This window comes from Triturus cristatus, chromosome 6 (genome assembly GCF_964204655.1).
Source record: "Triturus cristatus chromosome 6, aTriCri1.1, whole genome shotgun sequence".
NCBI lineage: Eukaryota > Metazoa > Chordata > Amphibia > Caudata > Salamandridae > Triturus > Triturus cristatus.
This window is the reverse complement of record NC_140589.1, coordinates 323,206,182-323,227,835: the sequence shown is the minus strand read 5'-3', so window position 1 is coordinate 323,227,835 and position 21,654 is coordinate 323,206,182. Positions and strand designations below refer to the sequence as shown.

General features: G+C 44.2%; 1 protein-coding gene across 5 annotated transcripts in view; it reads right to left on the bottom strand.

Annotated features, from left to right (window-relative positions):
• Window positions 1-21,654, bottom strand: part of ROCK2 (Rho associated coiled-coil containing protein kinase 2) — a 531,243-nt gene that overhangs the window by 103,378 nt on the left and 406,211 nt on the right. For all 5 annotated transcript variants that reach the window (XR_014962943.1, XM_085610696.1, XM_085610694.1 and 2 more), the window contains exons 19-20: window positions 19,882-20,066; window positions 1,621-1,690 (exon numbers count right to left, since the gene is read on the bottom strand). Coding sequence is in view for 4 of the 5 variants with exons in the window: in XM_085610696.1 (XP_085466822.1) it covers window positions 1,621-1,690; window positions 19,882-20,066 (255 nt within the window). In the remaining variant the exon portion in view is untranslated. The remainder of the gene's footprint in view (window positions 1-1,620; window positions 1,691-19,881; window positions 20,067-21,654) is intronic.

Below are 21,654 nucleotides of genomic sequence, written 5' to 3'. Positions count from 1 at the left end.
TGAACATCTAAGTAAGAGAAAAAGGTTGGGTCACAAACTGTAGCCTTGGCAGGAAAAACTATTTTCAAGCAATGAAATTGTAAAGTGTTATAATGGGAAGGGGGGGGGGGGCAAAAAAGAGGGCTTTGGAGGGGATGTGCCACATTTGCCGCACCCCCTGCAGGTTAGTGAGGTCTTTCGAGCAATCTTGCACTGTCAGGGGTGCCAGCTTGAAAAGGCCAGTGTGTTGGCTATTTATCTTAGCCCTGATAGAACCAACAAAACGTTCAACACACTGGCCTCTTTAAGTTTGACCATTTGAGTGCCAAGCTGCCCAAAAGGCCAGTCCAACACTGCACCCTGGCAGAAAGCGGAACTTCCATTAAAATTCAAGAGCTTGGAGTGTGTTTCTCCTTTACGGTTAAGTGGGTTTGAAATGCGTGGCTATGATCTTAGAGGTCCCGCAATATTTTTTCCATGGGGCCTCGATTTTAATGGAATATCTACCGTGTTGGTGCAAGGGAGCTGCTGCCTGAAGGTGGTGTTGGCTCTAAATACCAAAGGGCTGCTAGCTCCAAAGTACATGCTATCTTTGTGCTCAGATATGGCTCCCCTGGCTCTGCATCCAACAGAACGAGGATGTACTTTGTGATCACCGCAATGAAAGGAGAGTGAGGAGTGGCTGAAAAACCTTCGAAGAGCAATAGTGTACAGGGAAAAAGGGGAAAAGGAGAGTGGTGGATGGGAAGGGAAGTAGATGCAAGGTGGGGGAGTGATAAATGTGATGGGAGAGTTGTTGGTGTAAGAGTGGAGGAAGACTGAAGTGGAGAGTAGTAAAGGAGGTTGGAGGTTGATAGAATGGACGAGTAAGTAGGGGTGATGGAAAAGATGCAGTGATAAGGGAAGAGTGCCAGGGGTGAACTGAAGAAGAGCAAAGGTAGAGTTAAAAGTTGAGAAGACTGCTAAATGAAAGTGATGGGGAAGTGGATAGGGATAGTCATAAGGGGCAATGGACAAATGATTGATGAGGATTAGTGGAGAGTAAATACAGAGGGAAGAGTGGTAGGGGTCATGAAAAGAGTAGTGAGGGTTACTGGCACACAGGACTGGGTAGCAAAGAGAGGCCAGACAAATGGTATTGGTTTTTGAGGTGGGTAGTTACTCTGATTTTTTTTCGGCACACGAATATTTATAAAATATACAATGCAGCCCTTGTACTGAAAAGCTTGGAGACCCTTTTTCTAGCCAATTAGGAAACATGCCTATCTTTTATGCTATTCCAAACAATACAGATGACAAATCGCATACAAGATGCAGAACACACAAATTGAAAGGGGGAATGGACAAGAAACTTAATTTTTAACCGCCATCCGATTTCTGTTGAAATTTCGGTCCCTCTAGCAAGGCTTCACCTCATGAAATCCTGCAGTAGCGACAAATTTGCTAAAGTTTCACCACTCGTGTCAAAGAGGAGTCATTTGGTCTTCTGTTCTACCTTCCACAATTTACATTTTACATACTCCGTGGGTTTCATGGTGTTTTATAACTTAATTGACTTTAAATAAAAAGGTGGTTAGCCGAAACCAATACTGGATTCAAAGCAAATCAGAATCGTTTTTCTAAAACAAAAGCAATACATACTGAGAAATACTGTTCCGCTTCAAGCTGGTCCTGCAGTTCTTTCATCTGCCCATCTGCATCCTGACGTTCTCTACAGAAAACAAAGATTGTAAAAATTGTAGCAATGAAAGTAGAAGGAGCGCACTATTGTGTTCAAAGTTTTATTGTATGCATTTCCAACAGGGCTATGGGAACGACGTTTTAACTACCCCATGGCTAGTGATGGTCTCTGATTTTTAAAGTGCCTCTCAATTTTCAAGTTCAAAGCATTTCTGCATTTCAATGCTAACCATATGAATCTAAGCGCTGAGACATTTTAATGCACGAGGGCTGGTGCTGTGAATGGGACCATTGATAGAAGTAGACCCTTAAATTGTCCAGTTTAAATGCAAAGTAAAACATGCAGCAAATGGTGCAAAAATATTGATTTCCATTTCATTCACCTTTCCTCCCACCGAGTTAGTGTGCAGTGTCTAATTCCTGGGCAGGGAAGAGGATGGTATAGTTGGGCAATTTTTCCCAAACACTAATGATATCCTCTTCACCACTGCTTCTCCAGGCCATGAAAATAGTGTCAAAATGGCTCATAACTGTACAGCAATCCTGACCCGGAAGTTGTCATTTTGCTGCTGGCAAGGAGGCCATCTTGCCTGTTTGAAGTTCTTCATCAACCCGTCTTTGATTACCATAACGGTGTAACAATCAGAAAAGTCTCCTCATCGCTTAAAACACAAACGGCGAAACTTGGGAATATACATATAGTGCATTTTATCATGGCAGATCAGCCATTAGCACTATTTCATCCTTTTCCTTGCCTGCTGAATCAATGGACCCCTTTGAAGAATAATATGCTATTATGGTGGGCACAGCAAACACAACTTCTTCAATCTGGCCTCTAACACAATAGAGGCGTTCTAAAAAGTGGCACATTTTCAGCCCTTAATCACAAAAAGATTACCTCTACAAATCAAAAACTTAACTTATTTAGAAAACTGTCCTGAAGAAGGTGACGAACCAAAGACTCACCGAAACGCAGCGTCAACATTTCCGGTTTTCTAACGATATTATAAAATGTGTATTTTTATAATGAAATGGTCTTCTTTTTAAACTTGAAATGTGTATTTTGATTTTACGAATTCCTTTTTTATTATATAAGATCATTGAATAAATTCTATATTGATTTTATAATAAGCTTGTTATTCGCTCTTTGTGTTGCACTGATAAATTGTTGTTGTTTAATGAAGTGTATATTTATATGGCTTTTTTGATGTTTCTCACGGTCATTATTCTAGTGTGCAACATTATAGCTAAAAATTGAGTAGACACTATATAGGGACTTTTGTGTTTTTTTGGTCTATACAGCAATTTCAACACTAGTAAACGTTTATAGCAGAGATTCAAATGCTACAAGCGAATTAACTTTGCTTTTTCCATTTTTCTTAACACCCATACATACACATAAAATTAGATGCACATATTGCACCAAAAAGTGATGTACAAATGCGGGGACCAGCCTAAAAAGTGGCAGAGAAATTTAAATTTCAACAAAATGTTTAGAATAAGATTAATAAAAAATTGAAATAAACAGTGTGGGGGGTATACAGAGATAGAAAAGGAAAATATGGCATGGGTATAACAAAGAAAAGTATGAGACAGAAAGTAAATGAACATGGTTTTTAAAAGGATAGAACGTTTTGCATCGATTCCTGTATCTGATGCTAGCCCCATCTGCCCACTGTATGCAGAAGCAAGTAATCCGGTCATCAACTTAATAGCAGCGTCAATACAGTATTTGGTCCATTCATAAATGTCTGATGCAAATATATAGTGCAGTGTCACACTCCACCAAATCGTGACAGGAAGTGTGTTGCTTCTGGGCCAACATAGCAAACTTTGGAACTACCTAGCCCTCCACATAAGAGGAACACAAAACCACCTTGCTTTTAGGACAGTTATAAAAGCCAGCCCTACGTACTTTAGATCCTGGTGTGTTTATAATTTTTTTTTAAGTTGCTTTTATTACATTTTACAGTCTTTTCCGATGATACATCCAACATCATTCTCTAGTCTCATAACTTGAAAGGATCGATTGCTAGTCACTTGTTCATATAGATTAGTTATGCATGCTCAGTCTAATCCTCATGCAGTTTCCAAGCAGAATATTTGTTTGTGTAGTATGGTGTACTGAAGAGTTGGTAACAAAATGAAATCAAACTTATAACAGTGCCATCCAGGCATATTTTTACTCACTCATCTCCCCCTTCCGCTGTGGGGGTTCTCTTCATGTTTAGTGTATCCGATCATTCACATGTGCACTCGGTGTCCAGGTGGGTCACTCTCGTCAGGGGAACTAGAGTTCCCATCATTGAGGACGTCTAGGAAGTGCTCAAACCTCTGCCAGCGGATAACCGTGGAGCCTTCTCTTTTCCTCATAATGCCATGCTAATTTCTAAGCCAATGCCCATTTAGTGAATTCCGTCCTCCACCTGCTGTGGGGAGGTCCTTCAGGAGATTTCCAATGTATCACTACTGCTCTCTTGCCGACTACGAGACCCAGGTCTATGAATCCAGTTGTGGGGTGAAGGCTTAGGGCCTGGCCAACCATGCACCTATGTAGCTCTCCTATCTATGCGTGCCCTGTTCTCTAGGTCTTTGGTGATCTTGTCCCAGAATTTCACTATAGTTGGGCATGTCACCATGTGAAGAAAATCTGCATCTTCTCTCACACATCTGGGACATTTTTTATCCATTGTACCTGCTTAGGTGTTCAGTCTACGTTGGGTCAGGTATGTAGTGTGAAGGTGACTAAGTTGAGAGTATTTGAATCAGACATTCCTGGACACCCGGTGGGTGTACTGAAAAGTGGCATTCCATTCTCTGCCAGGCGTTTTCCTAGGGATTTCTCCCAGGTGGCTTTAGCATGTTACATGGGTGCCAGGGTCATCAAGAGCATAGTCTTAGAGAGCAATGAGATTAGTTTCCGACCCCTCCCGAATGTGTGCAGTGTCTGTAAGGTGTCATCTGTCAGAGGTTCCGCTGATCCTGATTTCCATATGGCCCATATCGCCCCAGTGACTGCACTGTAGGCTAGGAATTGGGATTGTGGTAGGTTGTCCCCGTCCACTAGGTAGTCAAAGCTCCTAAATTCCCTTTTAGTGTTGCAGCCTCCAACTGTAGATATCTCCACCTCCCGTTCAGCTCTCAAGTCTCCGGCTAGTGAAGTACCCCTCTCTAAGCTTTGGGAATACCACACAGGGGCATAAAGAGGTTTGCCTTTTGCTTTCTTAATGATCTTCTTACACGTCCATAGCTTTATAGTCTGCAATTAAGGATGTTTCGTCGTGGCGGTCTACCTAGTGACAGCACCACACGAGATTAAGTTTTATGCACCCTCCCTATTGGGCCCAATCCCTCTCTTTGGTCGCCATCTAGCCACTGAGCCACCCACTGTAGCTATGCAGCGGTGTAGTACAGTTCATGGTCCGGGACGCGCAAGCCTCCCCCTCTGCGCGTCGCTGTAAAAGATGAAGCAACATGCTCTGACACCTCCTGTCCCAGATCAGTTCCCTCTGCAGAGTGGCTATTTCTCTAAACCTGGACATGGGTAACAATATTGGTAGGGTCGCAAATAAATATAGAACTCTGCGTAACATGACTATTTTTGTCTATTTACCTCTTGCTATTAGGGCGAGGTGCAGTGTGCGCCAGAATTCCACCAGGGCTCTCCGCGACTGCCGTGCTGTCTCCAGGTTACCATCACAAACATTCTCATCCGAGTTTTACACTTTCACGTCCAAGTATTTGAGCATTGGCGGCACCCAGAAAATACCCAGTTCAGTCACTGTTCTCGGTCCTGGCCACTTAGTGGGGTGCACATTGAATGTGCACCCCACTCCAGAAACAAACCGCACAGAGGTCAGCTAGCATTTGTATTCCCAAGGGTATTCTTATACTTGTCCTGCATAGGAACAATAAAAGGTAATCCACGAAAAGCAAGATGCAATGCTCTCACTCCATCAGCGGAGTGCCCCGTCCTTGGCCCTCTAAGAGGATTATGGCCATGAAAGGCTCAATGGTAATAGCGAGTTACAGGGTAACAAGGGACATCCTTGCCTAGTGCCTCTTCTCAGACTCTAGCCAGCACCCGCATATAAAGCGTCACCCATTGTGTCCACATCTTACCCAGGTTCATGCGTCTCATGACGGCGATGAGGTAGGGCCAGTGAACAGTGTCAAATGCTTTGTGTAAGTCGAGGAGAGAACCACTGCAGAGGCGTTGTTGTCCGTGAGAGTCTCCCATATTATCTTCAACAGTCAACGTACATTAAGAGACTTATTTTGGGAGGAACAAACCATTCTGGTACATGGGATTTGAAGTCCCATTGAAGGAGTAGAGCAGACTTGCCAGGATTTTAATTAGTATTTTGTAATCTAGGTTTAGCATAGAGATTTGTCTGTATGAAGCCACATCCGCAGGGTTTCAATGGCGCTGGGGGACCGTGATCAAAAGAGCCTCCCTCGTTCTGTCGGGAAGGCGGCCTTGTCCATAGAGCTCTGCGTCCATACCAGTCAGCCTAAGAGCCAAGAGTATGGCATACTCTCCGAAGAATTCTGTCAGGAAGCCGTTCTTTCTTGGCATTTTCCCATTGGCCATCCAGGGGCGCTGCCAGGTTTTCACCTCCGTAATGGGGCCACTTTATGTCGCCCTCACTTCCTCCAGCAGCCATGGAAGAGTCGTCATGTCCAGGAAAGCCTCTATTATCCCCTTAGTGATTGTCTCTTGAGCCCCATATAGTTCTGCGTAATGTCTTGTGACGATCTCATGAATGGCCATCTGCGTGTACCTCAATGCTCAGTGCTGATGTGCAAAGCAGGAGTGCCCTGATAAGTGTGTCTTCAATAGCCAAGCCAGTATTATACCTGCCTTTCCCCCTTTGGTATGGGAGGTATATTCAAATACTCCCGGCTCGCATGCTGCAGCTGTCGTTCCTGCAGTGCCAGATACTGTTTCTGCTTATCTCCTAGTGTTTGTCTGGCCATCGCGCCATGAGAAGTGAATCACTACAGCTATCTTATGCCACCCTTTAGTTCCAGGAGTTCACACTCTAGGGACCTAGGCACTTCCACCACCTGCTGCATGAATTAATCCCTCAAAACCACCTTAAATGATTCCTATTCTATATTGGTGTGGTCTGTGGAGTGTTGGAAATAGTCACTAATGGCTTTGGGGATCGGGTCTACGGTCACCACTTCATGTAGAAAAGCTGTTGGGGAAAAGGCCTTGTTGGGATTAGTGCTTTATGTCTGCCCCACTGCATTCGCATAGATAGCAGATTGTGGTCAGAGATGGTGCATGAAAGGTATTCAATGGATGCAGTAGCCAGTCCCAATGTGTTAACTTCCAACAGGTCATCTAAACATACGTGCAAGTCATGTGCAGGGGAAAAAAGGAGTATTTCAGTTGTATGGGAAATGTTGTGCACCATATATCGTGGAGCTCCCACTGTGTCAATCACGGACTAAAATTACGGGCCAACCGAACTGAAGGAGAATCTTCGGCAAACACATGTCATCTCTGGCGTCTCCTCGATTTTGGTATTGTGGTGCTCACCAAGTACGTCTCTTGTAATAGCGCAATGTCCACGCTCCTCCATCTCAAGTAGACCAGTACCTTGCAGCGCTTCCCAGGATGGCACATTTACCATATGTTCCAAGCTAGTATATTGTACTTACCTGGTGCGTCTGCCACGTCGGTGTTATGATATGGTACGTAAGGGAGGTTTTGTGAGTTGAACAGGTCTCATTCATGTGTGCAGCATAGTGGAACACCACTTAAACACTTCCCAACTCCCGCACCCCAGTGTCAACTGGCCAAACTTAGGCAACTTTACCAATAGTCTATTCGTCCTCCCAAGCACCTGTGTCCAGGAGTCAATGGGGCAGGAGGTCATCTGCCAGGGGTCATCAGTACCCAGCCCGCCTAGGCACCGACCACAAAGTCAGTAGGGGGTGTGTGTGTGTGTGTGTGTGTGTGGTAGTCTTCTAAATAAGGTGCCCAGGGTGATTCAGTGTGCATGCTTGGGACCCGCATCAGGAGCAGTGCCATCCCAAGTCATTGGCTCTACTATACATTCCCAAGTCACCAGCATGTGGCTTCTTTGCAGGTCATCCATCATTTGAGGGGGTCAAGATTGGTCTGTACTGATGTTCCTCACAGGATTAATCCATTGTGAAACCATCCAGTTGTATGTCCTCTGGTGGTCACTGTGACATTGCGGCGACGAGGAGCATATGTTGGAGGTCAGGTCCACCATACCTGCTGGGCTGAATTCCACTTGCAAATTGGCATTGGTCTGCGCCTTCTGGATGATCAGGTGTATGTCCTTGTAGTGGAGGAGGTGGTACCCCATAGGTGTGGATGAGGACCCTGGTGGATGGTGGCGTACAGGGGCCCTATGGGCATGCGCTAGCGAGAAAAATGGGACATCCCCTATGGGGCGACCTCTGCTAACAACCAGGTCTCGGAGAAAAGTATCAGGTCTTTGCCCTCCACATTATCAGGGAGGCAAGTCACTCTGATTTCACCATGGCTGCTTCCTTTTACGTCCTCCGTGCCTCTTAACCAGGTGTGCGACCCTACTCTTAAGGACAGCTACCCGTTTCTAGAGATCAGTCATCATTAAGTGCATCTACCTATTGCGTCTTCATGAAGCTTTACCTTGTCCACCAATCGGAGATGATCATCGAGGAGGACACTTACGTCTATCACTACCTTATCAATTTTAGATTCAAGGACTTCAGTAGAGGTGTTGACCCCCTCTAAGATTCTCTAGCCCCAGAGTGCATCAACCGGCCCCCTCTACACTCTACTTCAGGGCACTAAATCATCTGTCGCATGCTGCGGCTCAGCGTTCCATGGCTGCTACTCTGCCTCCATGGCCTCGGGCAGCACAGCTGTTCCGGGGGCCCGCACCCCACCAATTCAGGCCCCAGCAGTCAGACGGCCTCTTCAGTCCCGGCCGGTACATAGGCAATGAGCCACCTAAGGTTTGCCAGCAGGAGCAGTTTATTTATTTATTTTTATTTGAAAGGTTTTATATAGCGCTGGCTCGACCCAGGAGTATCAGAGCGCTTTACATGAGAAAATAACATTACAGTAACATAACAGGATCAAAAAACGGATTGTCAATCCAAAATATTATTAAACAGGACGATAAAAATGAATTTAATTAACAAAAAAGGCACAAAAGAAATGTTCATTAGAATGTCAGCCAGGGAAAGCAATTATTACGCAGAAAACAGGAAGTGAAGATAAGGTACAGCATAGAGTGGGGGGGGTAAAAAATCATTGGGAGGGAACTGCTGGTCGAGGGGAGATTAGACAGAAAGTGGTTGAGGTGTAGAAAGATGCCTTTGGATGAGCTGGGGAAGTGTAGGAGAGGGGTAAGAAGGGGTAGGAAGAGAGAAAACAGAAGGTGAAATATAGGAAAACAGAGGTCGGAGTGAAATGAGAGAGAACGGAACAGAGCAGACGAGTGTGAGGACAATAGTGTGGTTAAGGACCCCAGTATTTGCTGAGAAGGAGTTGTTTCAGGTCTTTTTTAAAGCTGAGGTAGGAGGGGTAACATCGCAGGTCCTTTGGTAGAGAATTCCAGATGATCGGGGCGTTTCCAGAGAAGGAGCATGTTTGTGTGGTTTTCTTATTTAACGGGGGGGGGGGGGGGAGAACGAGGAGGAGAGTATTAGTGCTTCTCATCGGTCTGGAGCAGCCCGCTTTTTGAGTTTGTTTGTTAGGTACAGCGGGGTTTTTTGATGGAGAGCTTTGTGAGTAATGCATGCTGTCTTGTAGAAGGATCGCCAACGGGTAGCCAATTAAGGGCTTTAAGGGCTGGGGAGATGTGGCCAAAGCGTTTACAATCAGTGATTAGTCTGGCCACTAGGTTGAGCAGAGATCTGAGGGGGGCTAGGTGCACTTTAGGTGTTCCTGTGAGGATGGCGTTACCATAGTAAATTTTCGAAAGGACTAGGGATTGTACAACCCATTTAAAGTCGTCAGCAGGGATGAAGGGTTTGATTTTCTTGAGACGACGGAGAGTGAGGAGAGCTCCTTTAGCTGAGTTTTTTTTATGTGGACATTGAGAGTAAGTTTTTTTTCAATGGAGATAGCAAGGGATTTCACGGAGTTAGATAAGGAAAGAGAACAATTGAGGGCATTGAGGTCAGAAATCCACGATTCATTGGGAAGCCGGTTGCTTTTTGGTGAGAAGAGAATGATTTCAGTTTTTTTAGGGTTAACTTTGTGATGACTGGGGTGGAACCAGGATTGGATCTTACTCAGGGTGTTGTTTAGGTAAAGTACATCAGAGTGGGATCTAATCTGATAGTAAAGTTGAGTATCGTCAGCATAGAGGGGATAGCTGATTCCAGCTAGTTTCAGAATCAGGGTGAGGGGTTCCATGAAGAGGTTAAAGAGAGAGGGGGAGAGAATAGAGCCCTGAGGGACGCCTAGGGAGACAAGCGAAGGGTTTGATAGGCAGTCATTTATTTTGATTTTTTGTGTTCTGTGTTGGAGATAAGAGAACCATTTGAAGACAAGACCGTTGAGACCAAAGCAAGTTTGGAGCGAGTTTAGTAGGGCAGAGAGGTTAACAGTATCAAAAGCAGCAGAGAGGTCAAGGAGAGTCAGTAGGCAGGATACACCGTTATCAAGGGAACAATGGCTGTCATCCACTATACTAATCAAGGCTGTTTCGGTGCTGTAGCCTTTTCTGAAACCAGATTGCAGGGAGTCCAGTAAGTTTAAGTTGCTAATGTGTTTGTCTAGTTGGAGTAGATAACATTTTTCAAGGGCTTTTGAAAGAAAGGGGAGGTTAGTAGTAGAGCGAAGATTGTTCAGGTCATTAGGGTCAGCAGTGAGGTTTTTAAGAATGGGGGGGATTTGTCCAAGTTGGAGGGAATCAAGGACACATCCTGTGGCAAAGAAGGTGTCGATGATAGTAGTCCAGTAAGGGGAAATGATGCGATTTAAATCTTGAACAAGGTTAGAGGGGAGCGTGTCTTTTGTGTGTGAACTCGGCTTTAGTTTGGCAATGATATTAGAGACTTCACGATCAGTCACGGGGTGAAAATTTCCCCAGAAATGCGTTGTTTTTCAGCAGTGAGTTGGGAGGTCTGGAGTCTGGAGGGGTTTTATCGTGCCAGTGAGGGGAGGAATCAGGGGGTAGAGAAAGCAAGGGAGAAGAGTCTAGGGAAGCATCAACAGCAAAAAAGGGGCTGGGTGGGATCTGTGTTAGATGGAAGGATTGATCTATTTTGGCGATTTTATCAGAGAAGAAGTCGGCAATTTCCTCACATCTGTCAGTTGAGGCTGTCTGCTTGAGGGGGGGAAGAATAAGTTTGTTTTTTAACAATGTTAAATAGTTCTCTGGGTCTATTTTTGGCACGATCCAGTTGTGCTTGGAAGAAGGCTGCCTTTTCATTGAAAATGTGTTTCTTGTAAGTGGATCCCGCGGCTTGGAGGCAGGCAAGATGGGAGGGAGAGGGGTGTTGCCTCCAAGTTCTTTCTGCCAGTCTAAGGGAGAGTCTTTCGCTGTTAAGCTCAGTGTTGAACCAAGATTTGGAGTGGATATTTATTTGCTTTTTTAGTTTAGGAGGGGCTAGTGGGTCTAAGACATCAGTGACGGTCTTATTGAAAAACTCTGTGAGTTTGTTGGCATTTAGGGCGGTAGGGGTAAGAAGAAGTTGTGCTTGGAGTTTAGATTCAAGTCCACCGGGAGGGATTAGGGTAAGATTTCTGGACTATTTCAGGGGGTTGACAATTTTAGTGTGGGGGGAGGGAGTAGGGGAGTGGCAGTAATCTTAAACAGAATGTGTTGATGATCAGATCAGTCGATGGGGATGATGTTGGAGAGGGAGGCCAAGTCATTGTTGGCGTCGAGAGTGGCCTCTTTGGTGTGAGTAGGAGAGTGAACTAGTTGAGTAAGGTCGTTTATCTCTACAAGATTAGTGCGGTGGATAACTGTGGAATCATCAACATTGTTCCAATGGATGTTTAAAATCTCCCAAGAAGAGGTTTTTGGAGTTAGAAAACGAGGATTGTGTGATAAAGTCAGATAGCTCTTCAGCGAAGAGAAGAGAAGAGGATCGCCGGGAGGGTGGCAGATATTATGTAGAAGAACAGTGGAGGAACCCTGCACAGAGAGTTCCGCGGCCAGGTATTCAAAGATAGGGTGGTCTCAGTTATTTACAAGAGAGATTTGAAGTTCGGTTTTATGGATTATAGCTAATCCACCCCCTATTCTGTCAGGTCTATCTTTCCTAATGATAGAGTAATCAGGAGGGGTAAGTCAAGGATGGACGTCGAGTGGTCATTAAGCCAGGTTTCAGTAAGAAAGGTGATGTCGATATCTTCACTTAGGATGGTTTCTGATGTTTCCGTCGCGTGTCGAACAGCCGAGCGGCAGTTGATGAGCATGCAGTAGAGGGGATTAGGGTTGTCTTTGATGGGGGAGACAGAGTGGATGATGGTAAGTTGGGCTGGGAGTCTGGGGGGGATGGGAGAAGAGGGGATTCGGCTAGTACCCAAAACCCCTAGACCTATGGATAGTTTGACTTAATCCTAAAAAGCCAGCACATGCTCAGATTGTCTTCATCTTAATTGCCCTTATTTTCCACACCCAACTCAAAAATTTGGACACGGCTATCACAATATGCTCCTCGGTATTTGATGTTAATATACGGAGAGCAGTGGCACAAGATCAAGTGCCCATATTAGAGCATAAGACTTTAATCCATTTAGCTCTGGGAGATTTATACGCCGGACAGGTGAAAAATATATGGGGATCTGTCTCTGGCTGCTCAGGACAGAAAACACATGTGTTACCCAGTACACTCTTCCATTTACAGGTGAAAGCTTTAACCGGAAGGGTACCTACTCTAAACTGGAAATAGAGTTTTTTGTCACCTGGTTTTGTTATAAAATCCCAGTAGGAGGTATTAGTAGAGAGACGTGCTGACTTAGTTCTAACCATATTCCAATTAATTTCTTTAAAGGTCCTCTTAGAGGAGAAGGAATTACCAACAGGATCCTCCCATAAATGGCTTAGACCCATACCCTGTAGTCCACTTTTGACCTTTTGTAACCAAAGAATCTAGTGGGATGTGTCGGCTCCAATAACATCTTTCAATGCGTTGGCATAGACTACCAACTCCGGAGTTGACCATAGTCTTCTCCAGAAGGCAACTGGTCTAAATCGTGCTGCCTCTTCAAGCGTGTGACACCCAAGATCTAAGTAAAGGGGTTTCAGGGGAGTAGATTGAGGGAGACCGGTTAGAGCTCTAAGGAGTTTATTCTGTGCCACGGTTAAAGGGGTTATTTTGTCAAAACCCCATTATTCTGCACCATATAGAACTGACCCTTTTACCTTGGTATTATAAATCTGAAGTGCTGGTCCTACCGGCTTGGTCTGTGATAGGTTATGTTCTTTCCCCAGCACACCAGCTAATTGGGCGTGCTTAAGGGCCATCAAATCGATCTGGGGTTGCCAGTTTAATTTTCTGCCCAGGGTTACCCCCAGGTAGGTGAAGACATCAGTTTGTTCTAATTTGGTGTTATTCAAGTATACGTCTCCTCTAATCCATTTAGGTTTGTGCAAGACCATGAATTTGGTTTTGTCCACATTTATCAACAACTCATGGTCTGCACAAAATTCCTCAAATCGAATTAATGCCCTTTGCAACCCTTTTAGTGTTTTTGAAATAATCAGGGTGTCATCTGCAAACATAAGCAAGGGGACCTTCACACCTGCAAGAGTTGGAGCGTCAGTTGGAAACGAGGTGAAGTAGTTAACAACCCTATTAATAAATAGACTGAAAAGGGTTGGAGCCATGACACATCCTTGGCGAACCCCCTTAGATACCAAAAATCTTTCCGTAGTCTTGCCCTGGGATCCCCACCTTACTTGGGCGTAATTCGACTCATGTAACTTGACCTCCAGAGATAACAATTCTGGTGGCATGCCCATGGCCTCCAGAGCCCCCCACAACTTGGAGCGTGGAACTAGATCAAATGCTGATTTAAGATCAATGAAGGCCGCGTAACGCGTACCGCCTGCGATGATTGCCACGCGCCAGTAAATTAATATGAACCTGAACACTTGGTCTATGGTACTGACGTGTGAACGAAAACCAGCCTGTAACGGGGACATTATACCTTTGTCATCGATCCAGGACTGGATACGACTTAACACTAACCTTGCCATAATTTTTTGCATTGAATCAATCAGGCTAATAGGCCTATAGTTGCTAGGGTTAGCGCGGTCTCCTTTTTTATAAATTGGGAGAATTTCTGCTCCGCGCCAGGTCTCGGGGACTGGGGCACCACTGGCTATTGCATTTGTGAGTATTAAAATATATTCAACCCAGTTATCCTGATCAAATAAAAACAGGTCCGCTGGAATACAGTCCGGTCCGGGAGCTCTTCCCTTAGGAACAGATTTTAGAGTTTTTTCCACCTCAGCCCTATTAAAGATTACAACTAAATCGGACTTTTGTATTTGAGGTTGAGCTATAATAGCACTTGGAGAATTAAATTGCGCCTGGAAATGGTGCACCCACTGTTCGGGGGCTACAAAGTTATGGGGTATTTTACTTATCTCACCTTTACCCCATTTAACAAGTTCCCAAAACTTCTGCATACCCCTTTCCTTACTAGCTAAGAGGAGGTCACGCCAACGTTGGTCATCTGCCTCTTTTTTAGCTTTGAGCTGAGTAGCTTTATATAGAGACCTTGCAGACCTTACGTCTGGGTATATTCTCGATTTAATAGCTTTAGACAGATTTTTATAGGCTACTCTACATGCCTTGTTGTACCATTTAGCAGATTTAGGGGCAACGTGTCTCTTAGACTTTCCTTGTTTAATAAAAAAGGTTTTTAGGTTGGCAAACAGAGAATCATGCACCTGTGGAATATTTTGGTTAATTGCTTCCTGAGTTTCCAAGTTTGCAAGAACGGCTAATGTGTTCTCGACCTCAGCTGTCATCTGCTCTAATATGGTGCTATTGTCAGAAAGCATTGACCATTTTAATCTTCTCATATCTTGCGTAAGGGCAACATCCGCTGTGACATACTCCAACGGATGAGACATGGTATGTAGGTCTAGCAACCGTAGGGATAATAGCAGGGGGTTATGATCACTTTCTGTTCTGTCTCGAACCTCCATATCAATAAGAAGAGGCCACAACTCCAAGCTAATAAGAAAATAATCTATTCGGCTCCTTTTAGGTCCACTAGAAAATGTATGGGCTCCCCTACTGTCAGAGTTGGACCTCCCATTCACTGCTCTTAAACCCTTCTCCAAACACAGACTTTTCAATTGGAGTGCAGCTGCAGTCCATTTCTTTATTGGGTCAAGGGTCAGAATAGGTAAACTCCACTGGGGGGAGTCTTCTTCACCAAGATGACAGTCTTCTAAATCCAGGGGGTCAAAGCAACAATTAATATCACCAGCAATTATTATATTGTATTTGCCTCTAATCTCATCTACAAAGGTATCAAGTTGGGATACAGTTTCTGACACTTTTCCTCCCACTGTGCCTCTAGCATATACATTTAACACAATCACTTTCGGTTGGTGAAGTGAACATAACTGGATAGCTTGTATGTCAGGACTGTTGATCAATACTTCCTCCACCCTATACCCCACATTTTGTCTCACCCAAATTGTTAGTCCTCCAGAGGGTCTACCTTTAATGCCACCAACAGCCGGCTTTGAGAAGTTTAAGTACCCTCGACGAAAAACTTTCGAGGGACCAAGTCTCCTGGAAGATACATATGTCAAAGTTTTCAATAAAATCTGACCAGTCAGATGAAGCTACCTTTGAGCGAAGCCCCACTATATTCCAGGAGACGACGGTTAGACCTGGATTCACATGATCCTGTGTAATAGTATGGGAAGCCTCCAATACATGGTTACCCCGATCCTCTGTTAATGTGACCAAATCACAGGGGGCCTGAGGCGGAATAGGAACTATGAAGCCATATTTAACGGGACTAAGCTATGTTTTGGAAGCAGTACGATTGTGGAAAGTCCTGGAGTTGAGGGTGTTAAAGTCCTTTCTAAGTCGAGTAAGTTCAGACTTCACGGTTGAGAGGTTGCGTTCAATGTTAGACAGTGTCTGGGCAATGAGGAGGAATTCAGGTGAAGAGGGAAGGGTAGATACGTTATCGATATGGGGAGAAAGTCTGATGTGGAGGGAGGGGGGATAATGGGAGAGGGGTCAGAGGAGTGTTCAGGTTGTTGGGGAGCTCAAGTGAGGAGGGTAGAGTAGGTTTGTTGTCAGTCGGGGGAGAAAGACTGATGTGGAGATGGGAGGGATGTCGGGAGGGGGAGTCAGAGGAGCGCTCAGGTTGATAAATGTGGAGAAGGATGGGTCATTCATAGAGTCAGGGCATGAGGAAGGAGATGAAAAGAAGGGGAGAGGGATGTGTGGGGAAGTTAAGTCCGTTTGAGGGAAGAGGGGCAATTCAGAGAGGGGGATATTGTTGCAGGGGGGATATAATTGGAAGTTCGTTGTGGGGGAAGGGCGGTAGGAGAGAGGTTAGAGGTAGCGTGAGGGGTTTGACGAGGTTGTTTGCCAGAGAGCGTGGTTTTGGGTGGCTGTGTTAGCAGTTGAGAAGTCTAGGAGGGAGGGGGGTCAGCATCATGGTGGAGGGAGAGAAGATAGGTGTGTCAGACAAATGGGCTGAAGAAGGGTTAGGAGCTGGATTGGATAGTAGTTCGGCAAGGGTAATGAAATGGTGCTCAAAGATGTTGAGGTGGTATTCAGAGGCTTGAATAAGGATATTACCAGTTTTGAAAATGGAAATGTCAATTTCGCAGGGAAAGACTGGGGATGGGGAGGTAGATAATTGTAATCCATATGGGATTTTGCTTGCTTTGGAGACTGTAAGGTGGAGAAGGAAAATGTCAATAACCCATGTTTAAAGTTTTTCTTGCCGTCTTTTGGAAATAGTGGAGGGGTGTAAGATGGTCGATGAGTTGTGGCCATATCTGAAGAGGGCAGGGTCAGGAGGTGAGAGGAAGGGAATAGGGGGGGACATGTTCAGACATAGATGAGGACTAGGGGTAATGAGAAGGAGGGGGGAAGAAAGAATAAAGAGAAGGGAATAAGCTTGTGGTGGGTAAGATACCTGGTGGGAAGATCTAAAAATGGAGTGGAGGGTCAGAGTTCAGTGAGAAAGAGAGGGTTTGTTAAAGGCGATATAGATGAGGCGCATTTCTGTGAAGGAACATCAAACTTGAGAAAACCAAGGATATAGTCGGGCGCTAGTGGGGGTAGGGGTAAAGTAGAAGGGGGAAAGGGGAGCAGAAATGAGGGTGGTGAATACTGGAGAAAAAGAGAAACTTCGGGGGAGAGGTAGTGTGAGAAAGAAAGAGGAAGGGTATGGAGTCAAATAGAAATTATATAAGAGCATCAAAATAAGAGCAACACAATAATAAAACAGGAGTAACTGCAATTAGATAGTAGAGAACATCAAAATAAAAGAGTAGCAAAAATCGTAAAACAGGAGTCACTCACCAAACCCTGGGGGTATGGGTGTCATGTTAGTCCTTTGCCAGCACTCCTCCAGCCAGAAGAAGTTTGCTTACAGTTCCATCCCAGGTCCCACAGGCATCAGATCCCTACTCTGCAACATCAACCGGGCACTCACCAAGCAATGCAGTCTTTCCATGCTCAGAGTGTTCCCCAGAGCCTCAGGCAGCAGGACCTTCTCAATTTGGAGCAGCCAATGGCACTCAAGGCAGCAAATGGGCCCATGGTGAGAAGGGGTTCAGACTATATCGATCTTTCTCATCATGGTGGCCACTTGGAGTCTAAATCGGTGCCCTGCTGACAAGGGAGGGCACCCGTGTGGCACCAAGCCCTTTCTGTAGTCTGCCACTACCAGCCCCTCAGACTCTTTCTCTGCACCCAGCCATCGAAGGCCACCATCTTGGCCCACAGACTCAGCTAGAATGTGCTCACTGTGTCTCCGAAACTTGGGATTTAAAAATCCCAAGAAAGCTCCAGAAAAACCAGAAAACCAGCACAAGCCCACCAGGAAATGGTCGCCAAGATCACATTGTTTTACGTGATGTACTCTGAGCTGTTCACTTCTGAATCTTAATGAAGAGGAAGAGGCTTAACTGAGACATGTGAAAAAAATAAAGAAGGAAATCCTCACATGTACAAATTTTTGGAGACCATTCTTACTCACAATTAGTTTGCTGTAGGTACAAAAAAGGCAAACGATCCTGTAGTTGTTCATTTTTCAGAAAAACAGCATGGCACAGGTGATGTAAAATGATGGACTGAAATGGCGTGCAGGGCAATTTATGATATTTAATTTAGGTAGTGTGTGAAATACCCCTGGGCAAACCAATACGCTGCGCTCGCATCGTTTGTGCTAGTTCGCACTACGCGAATTGCACGTAGCACAGTGCAAACACGCGTAGAGTAGCGTAGTGTGCGGTCATTTTTTGCTTGCTCGCGGTCCTCAACGTCAAGTTGGCGACCGCGAGCAAGCAAAATGACATCCCGGCGAGACTTTTTCCTCGTTCGCGATCAGCAACATCAAGTTGCCAATCGCGAGCGTGGAAAGTAAACCACCCGGCGAGATTCTCAACGCAGGGAGGTCAGGCTTCTCATTGCGAGTGGTCGCGTATGCTCGCGACTGCTCGCGATGAGAAACTACCAGCCTGCGTTGAGAAAGCTGCCGCTCGAGTAAAAATCTACTTGAGCGGCAGAAAACTACAGCTCGCACTGTGCAAGATGCCGTTTTCAATGATTCCACAGTGCCGGATACATGTCCGTACTGTGCAATCACTGAAAACGGCATTTTGCACAGTGCAAACAAGGTACTACGCAGTTCGCGAAGTGCTATGCGTAGATCGCGTAGTGCGAAGTGCACTTTGCGTAGCGCTACTTCGCGAATTACGCCCAGGGTCAGTGTGAAATGCATTTAAGAAGCAACAGGATTGGTTCTGAATGACCCATTTGTGACTGATAAACTGTCATTCTAATTTATGGTAATCATGCTCCACTAAGTGTAAGGAAGTGATTTGTGCATATATGGCCCACTGGTTTAAATTGCATTAAGCCTAAAAGTATCACATAAACCCATATTATTTGTTTGACGCAGGATTGCAGAGGTTTATTACAAAACATTTTAAGAGATTAGAAAGGTCTTATAACATTTTGCATGGACCAGAGCATCTCCTCTATAAATTGAGAAATTTAAAGATGCCCTCTAACTAGAAGTAATGAGATTATGTTAACAAAATCTATAAATAAAGTTTGGACAATGAAGCAATAACGTAAAGGATGGTGTCAAATGTTGATTTGTAGTTATTTCTTAATGTTCTCTTTGGCTGCTCTCTCTGGGGTAAAACATTCTGAAAACAGCCCTCACCTTTAGTTCTGCCACAGAACTGCAAATTCATCCTCAACTGACTTACTGCACCCACCTGAGCTGGTTCTCGTTTAGAAATTTGGTACAGACATTATGTCTGTGAATGGCACTGTCAAAATTGTGTTTTTGTGTATGTTCACCATGGTAGCATGTAACTTTATACAGAGCGCTGTGTACTACTCTTTTCCAACTCTAAGCGTCACTTACAACTGACAAAGAGGAAAGGTATCTAAACTTAACGAATGAGCTGAGGACCAGTTTATTATTATTCATGTTAATTACTTGCAAATACTTTACTTGCATTCTATACCCCACTAGTTGCATGCAGGAGTAAAGTTTTTTGTAGTGCTCTTGGTATCCGATAAGGAGATTGCCAAATTCCCGAGGCACCTCAGAATGGGAAACAATTTAATATGTGAAGCCCAGAGAGGTTGTCAGGTCATAGGGAGGAATATCTGTCCCTCCCAAACTCTACAAAGCAATAGAATGATAGGGCAGATTAGAAATAGACTTAGATCATTCTTGTGCCCAGAAGAAATAGTCCCAGTTGCCAGACAGCCTTTTGTAGAGTAGCTGCAAATGCTGTTGTGCTGATTTCAATTACATATAGCAGGATTCAGGCAATGGTCAGCACTGTTTGGTAATTTTTCCCACTGTGATTAACTTCTTGCCAGTATGGATGAATGTATTGCTAAAAAGGAGTATTTCAAAAGACAATATCTGAATAGATATGGCATAGTTTAGCTCTGGATCTTGCATAACCTAGAGCATAGAGTTGTACAGTGAAAAAGTGCTAAGGTAATTTTAAAGGAAACCAAAAGTTGACTCACTTGCGTAATTCTCCATTTTGTTTTTCCAAGCTTAGTTTGATCTCAGTGAGATGGTTAATCTCTTGTTTCAGTTGTTTCTCCGACATTTTCAATGTGTTCACTTGTTGAACTTGCATCTTCAAGTCATTCTGGGTCAGAGAACGTTTCTGTGTTTCCTGCTCTATTTTCAGCGTTAAGTTTTTAACCTGAAACAAATAGAATCATGTGAGCTTTAGTTGAAGAAAAACATTATCACATTCTGCAGATTGACCAATGATTGTATGGTCAAGATCAATGAACTAATGTTTATAACAAAACAGTCACTAATGCAAATTGACATATTCAGAAAGCTTTTTAAATACAGACACTAGATTTAATGATCAACTATTTAGTGGAGTGATGCCAAAATTGCAGACTAGCTGGTGTTAATTTACTGAAAATTAGATCCTCTCCATCCTTTGCATTCTTCCAATTTAAAAATCTCTTGAGAAAATTGGCTCTAACCCATATGTTGAAAACGGAAAGAATCAACTTAAAACGTTTATGAACCAGCACATCAGAAAATTGACAGAAATGTCGTCTGTCTACATACCAGGCCAGGAATCAGGAACTGTTTGCTTCCAAGGATCATATCCTAGATGCATGCCGAACTACAATCTAAACAGATGGCAACCTTTATAGAGATGTAATGGTGAACTACAAGGCAACACTTGGAAGCTGCACAGTATACAAGTGGGGTTGTTCAATCATCGGAAATGTGCTGAAGGAGATGGAAGACTTTTGTGGGAACGGCACCGTAATGCCCATTCCAAAAGGACTACAAAGCGGGAGAAAGCCAGGGGATTACCCCCATCTACTGAGAGAATACTGCGACTCTGAACTTGTTTACATCTTGGTTATGAGTGACAGAGAAATCTTAAAGTCAAATTTTTAAGGGGTGGGATGTGTGACTTGGAAAGGGGGTACTTTGTGTAAATATACAACTTAAGTCTGTGTATCAATGAAACGTTTCGTCAGCAACACACTGGGGATCAGTTTTCCTTATCAGCAGTAATAAGGTGTTGCAGGACGTCTTCCATTTCTATTGGGTTTCCTCTGCAAGCCTGACAAAGAAATTGGCTGTAGCTAGAAGACGGCCAAGAGAGAGAATGCGTAATGCCATGGGATTCCAACGCAGTTTGAAGAATGGGAAACATGTTTCAAGGGTCAATAAAAGTCTTTCTACCTTGTCTTTGCATGTTCTCAAAAGACAGAATACTGAAGACACTCCAACAGCCATCACTGTAGCAGTACCAATTAAATTAGAGGGTCAATGTCAAACTATAAGGTCTTGGCTGACAGAAAAGAGTATGCGTTTAGTTAATATTATCCCACCTCATAAGGAGCAAGTTTGAAATCCAGATTTAGAGAATGGCTCTATCTTTGCTCTGAGAGCTGAGAAGCGACTGATAAGGGCAGATTTTGTTAGCCAAATAGACTTGGTAAGTTGAAGTAGGCCTTTAAATGCTAGACGGGACACATTGACGTGAATTATATTGGTACAGGAGGTGAGTCAAGGGCATTCTGCAAAGCAGAGATATCATACAAACCTCCTGTTCAGGCCATTAATGGCTCTAACCACTGGAATTCAGACTCCTTCTAGCCAGATTTTGAGAGGACTTAATAAAGGATATCACCATAACCAAGACAAACGTTAACTGCAGCCCAAACTATCAGATAACATTTTTTGTCACTGAGTAGCGGAAGGATCAGCATCAACCTGTTTCACTGAAACAAACTTTTTAACAATTTATT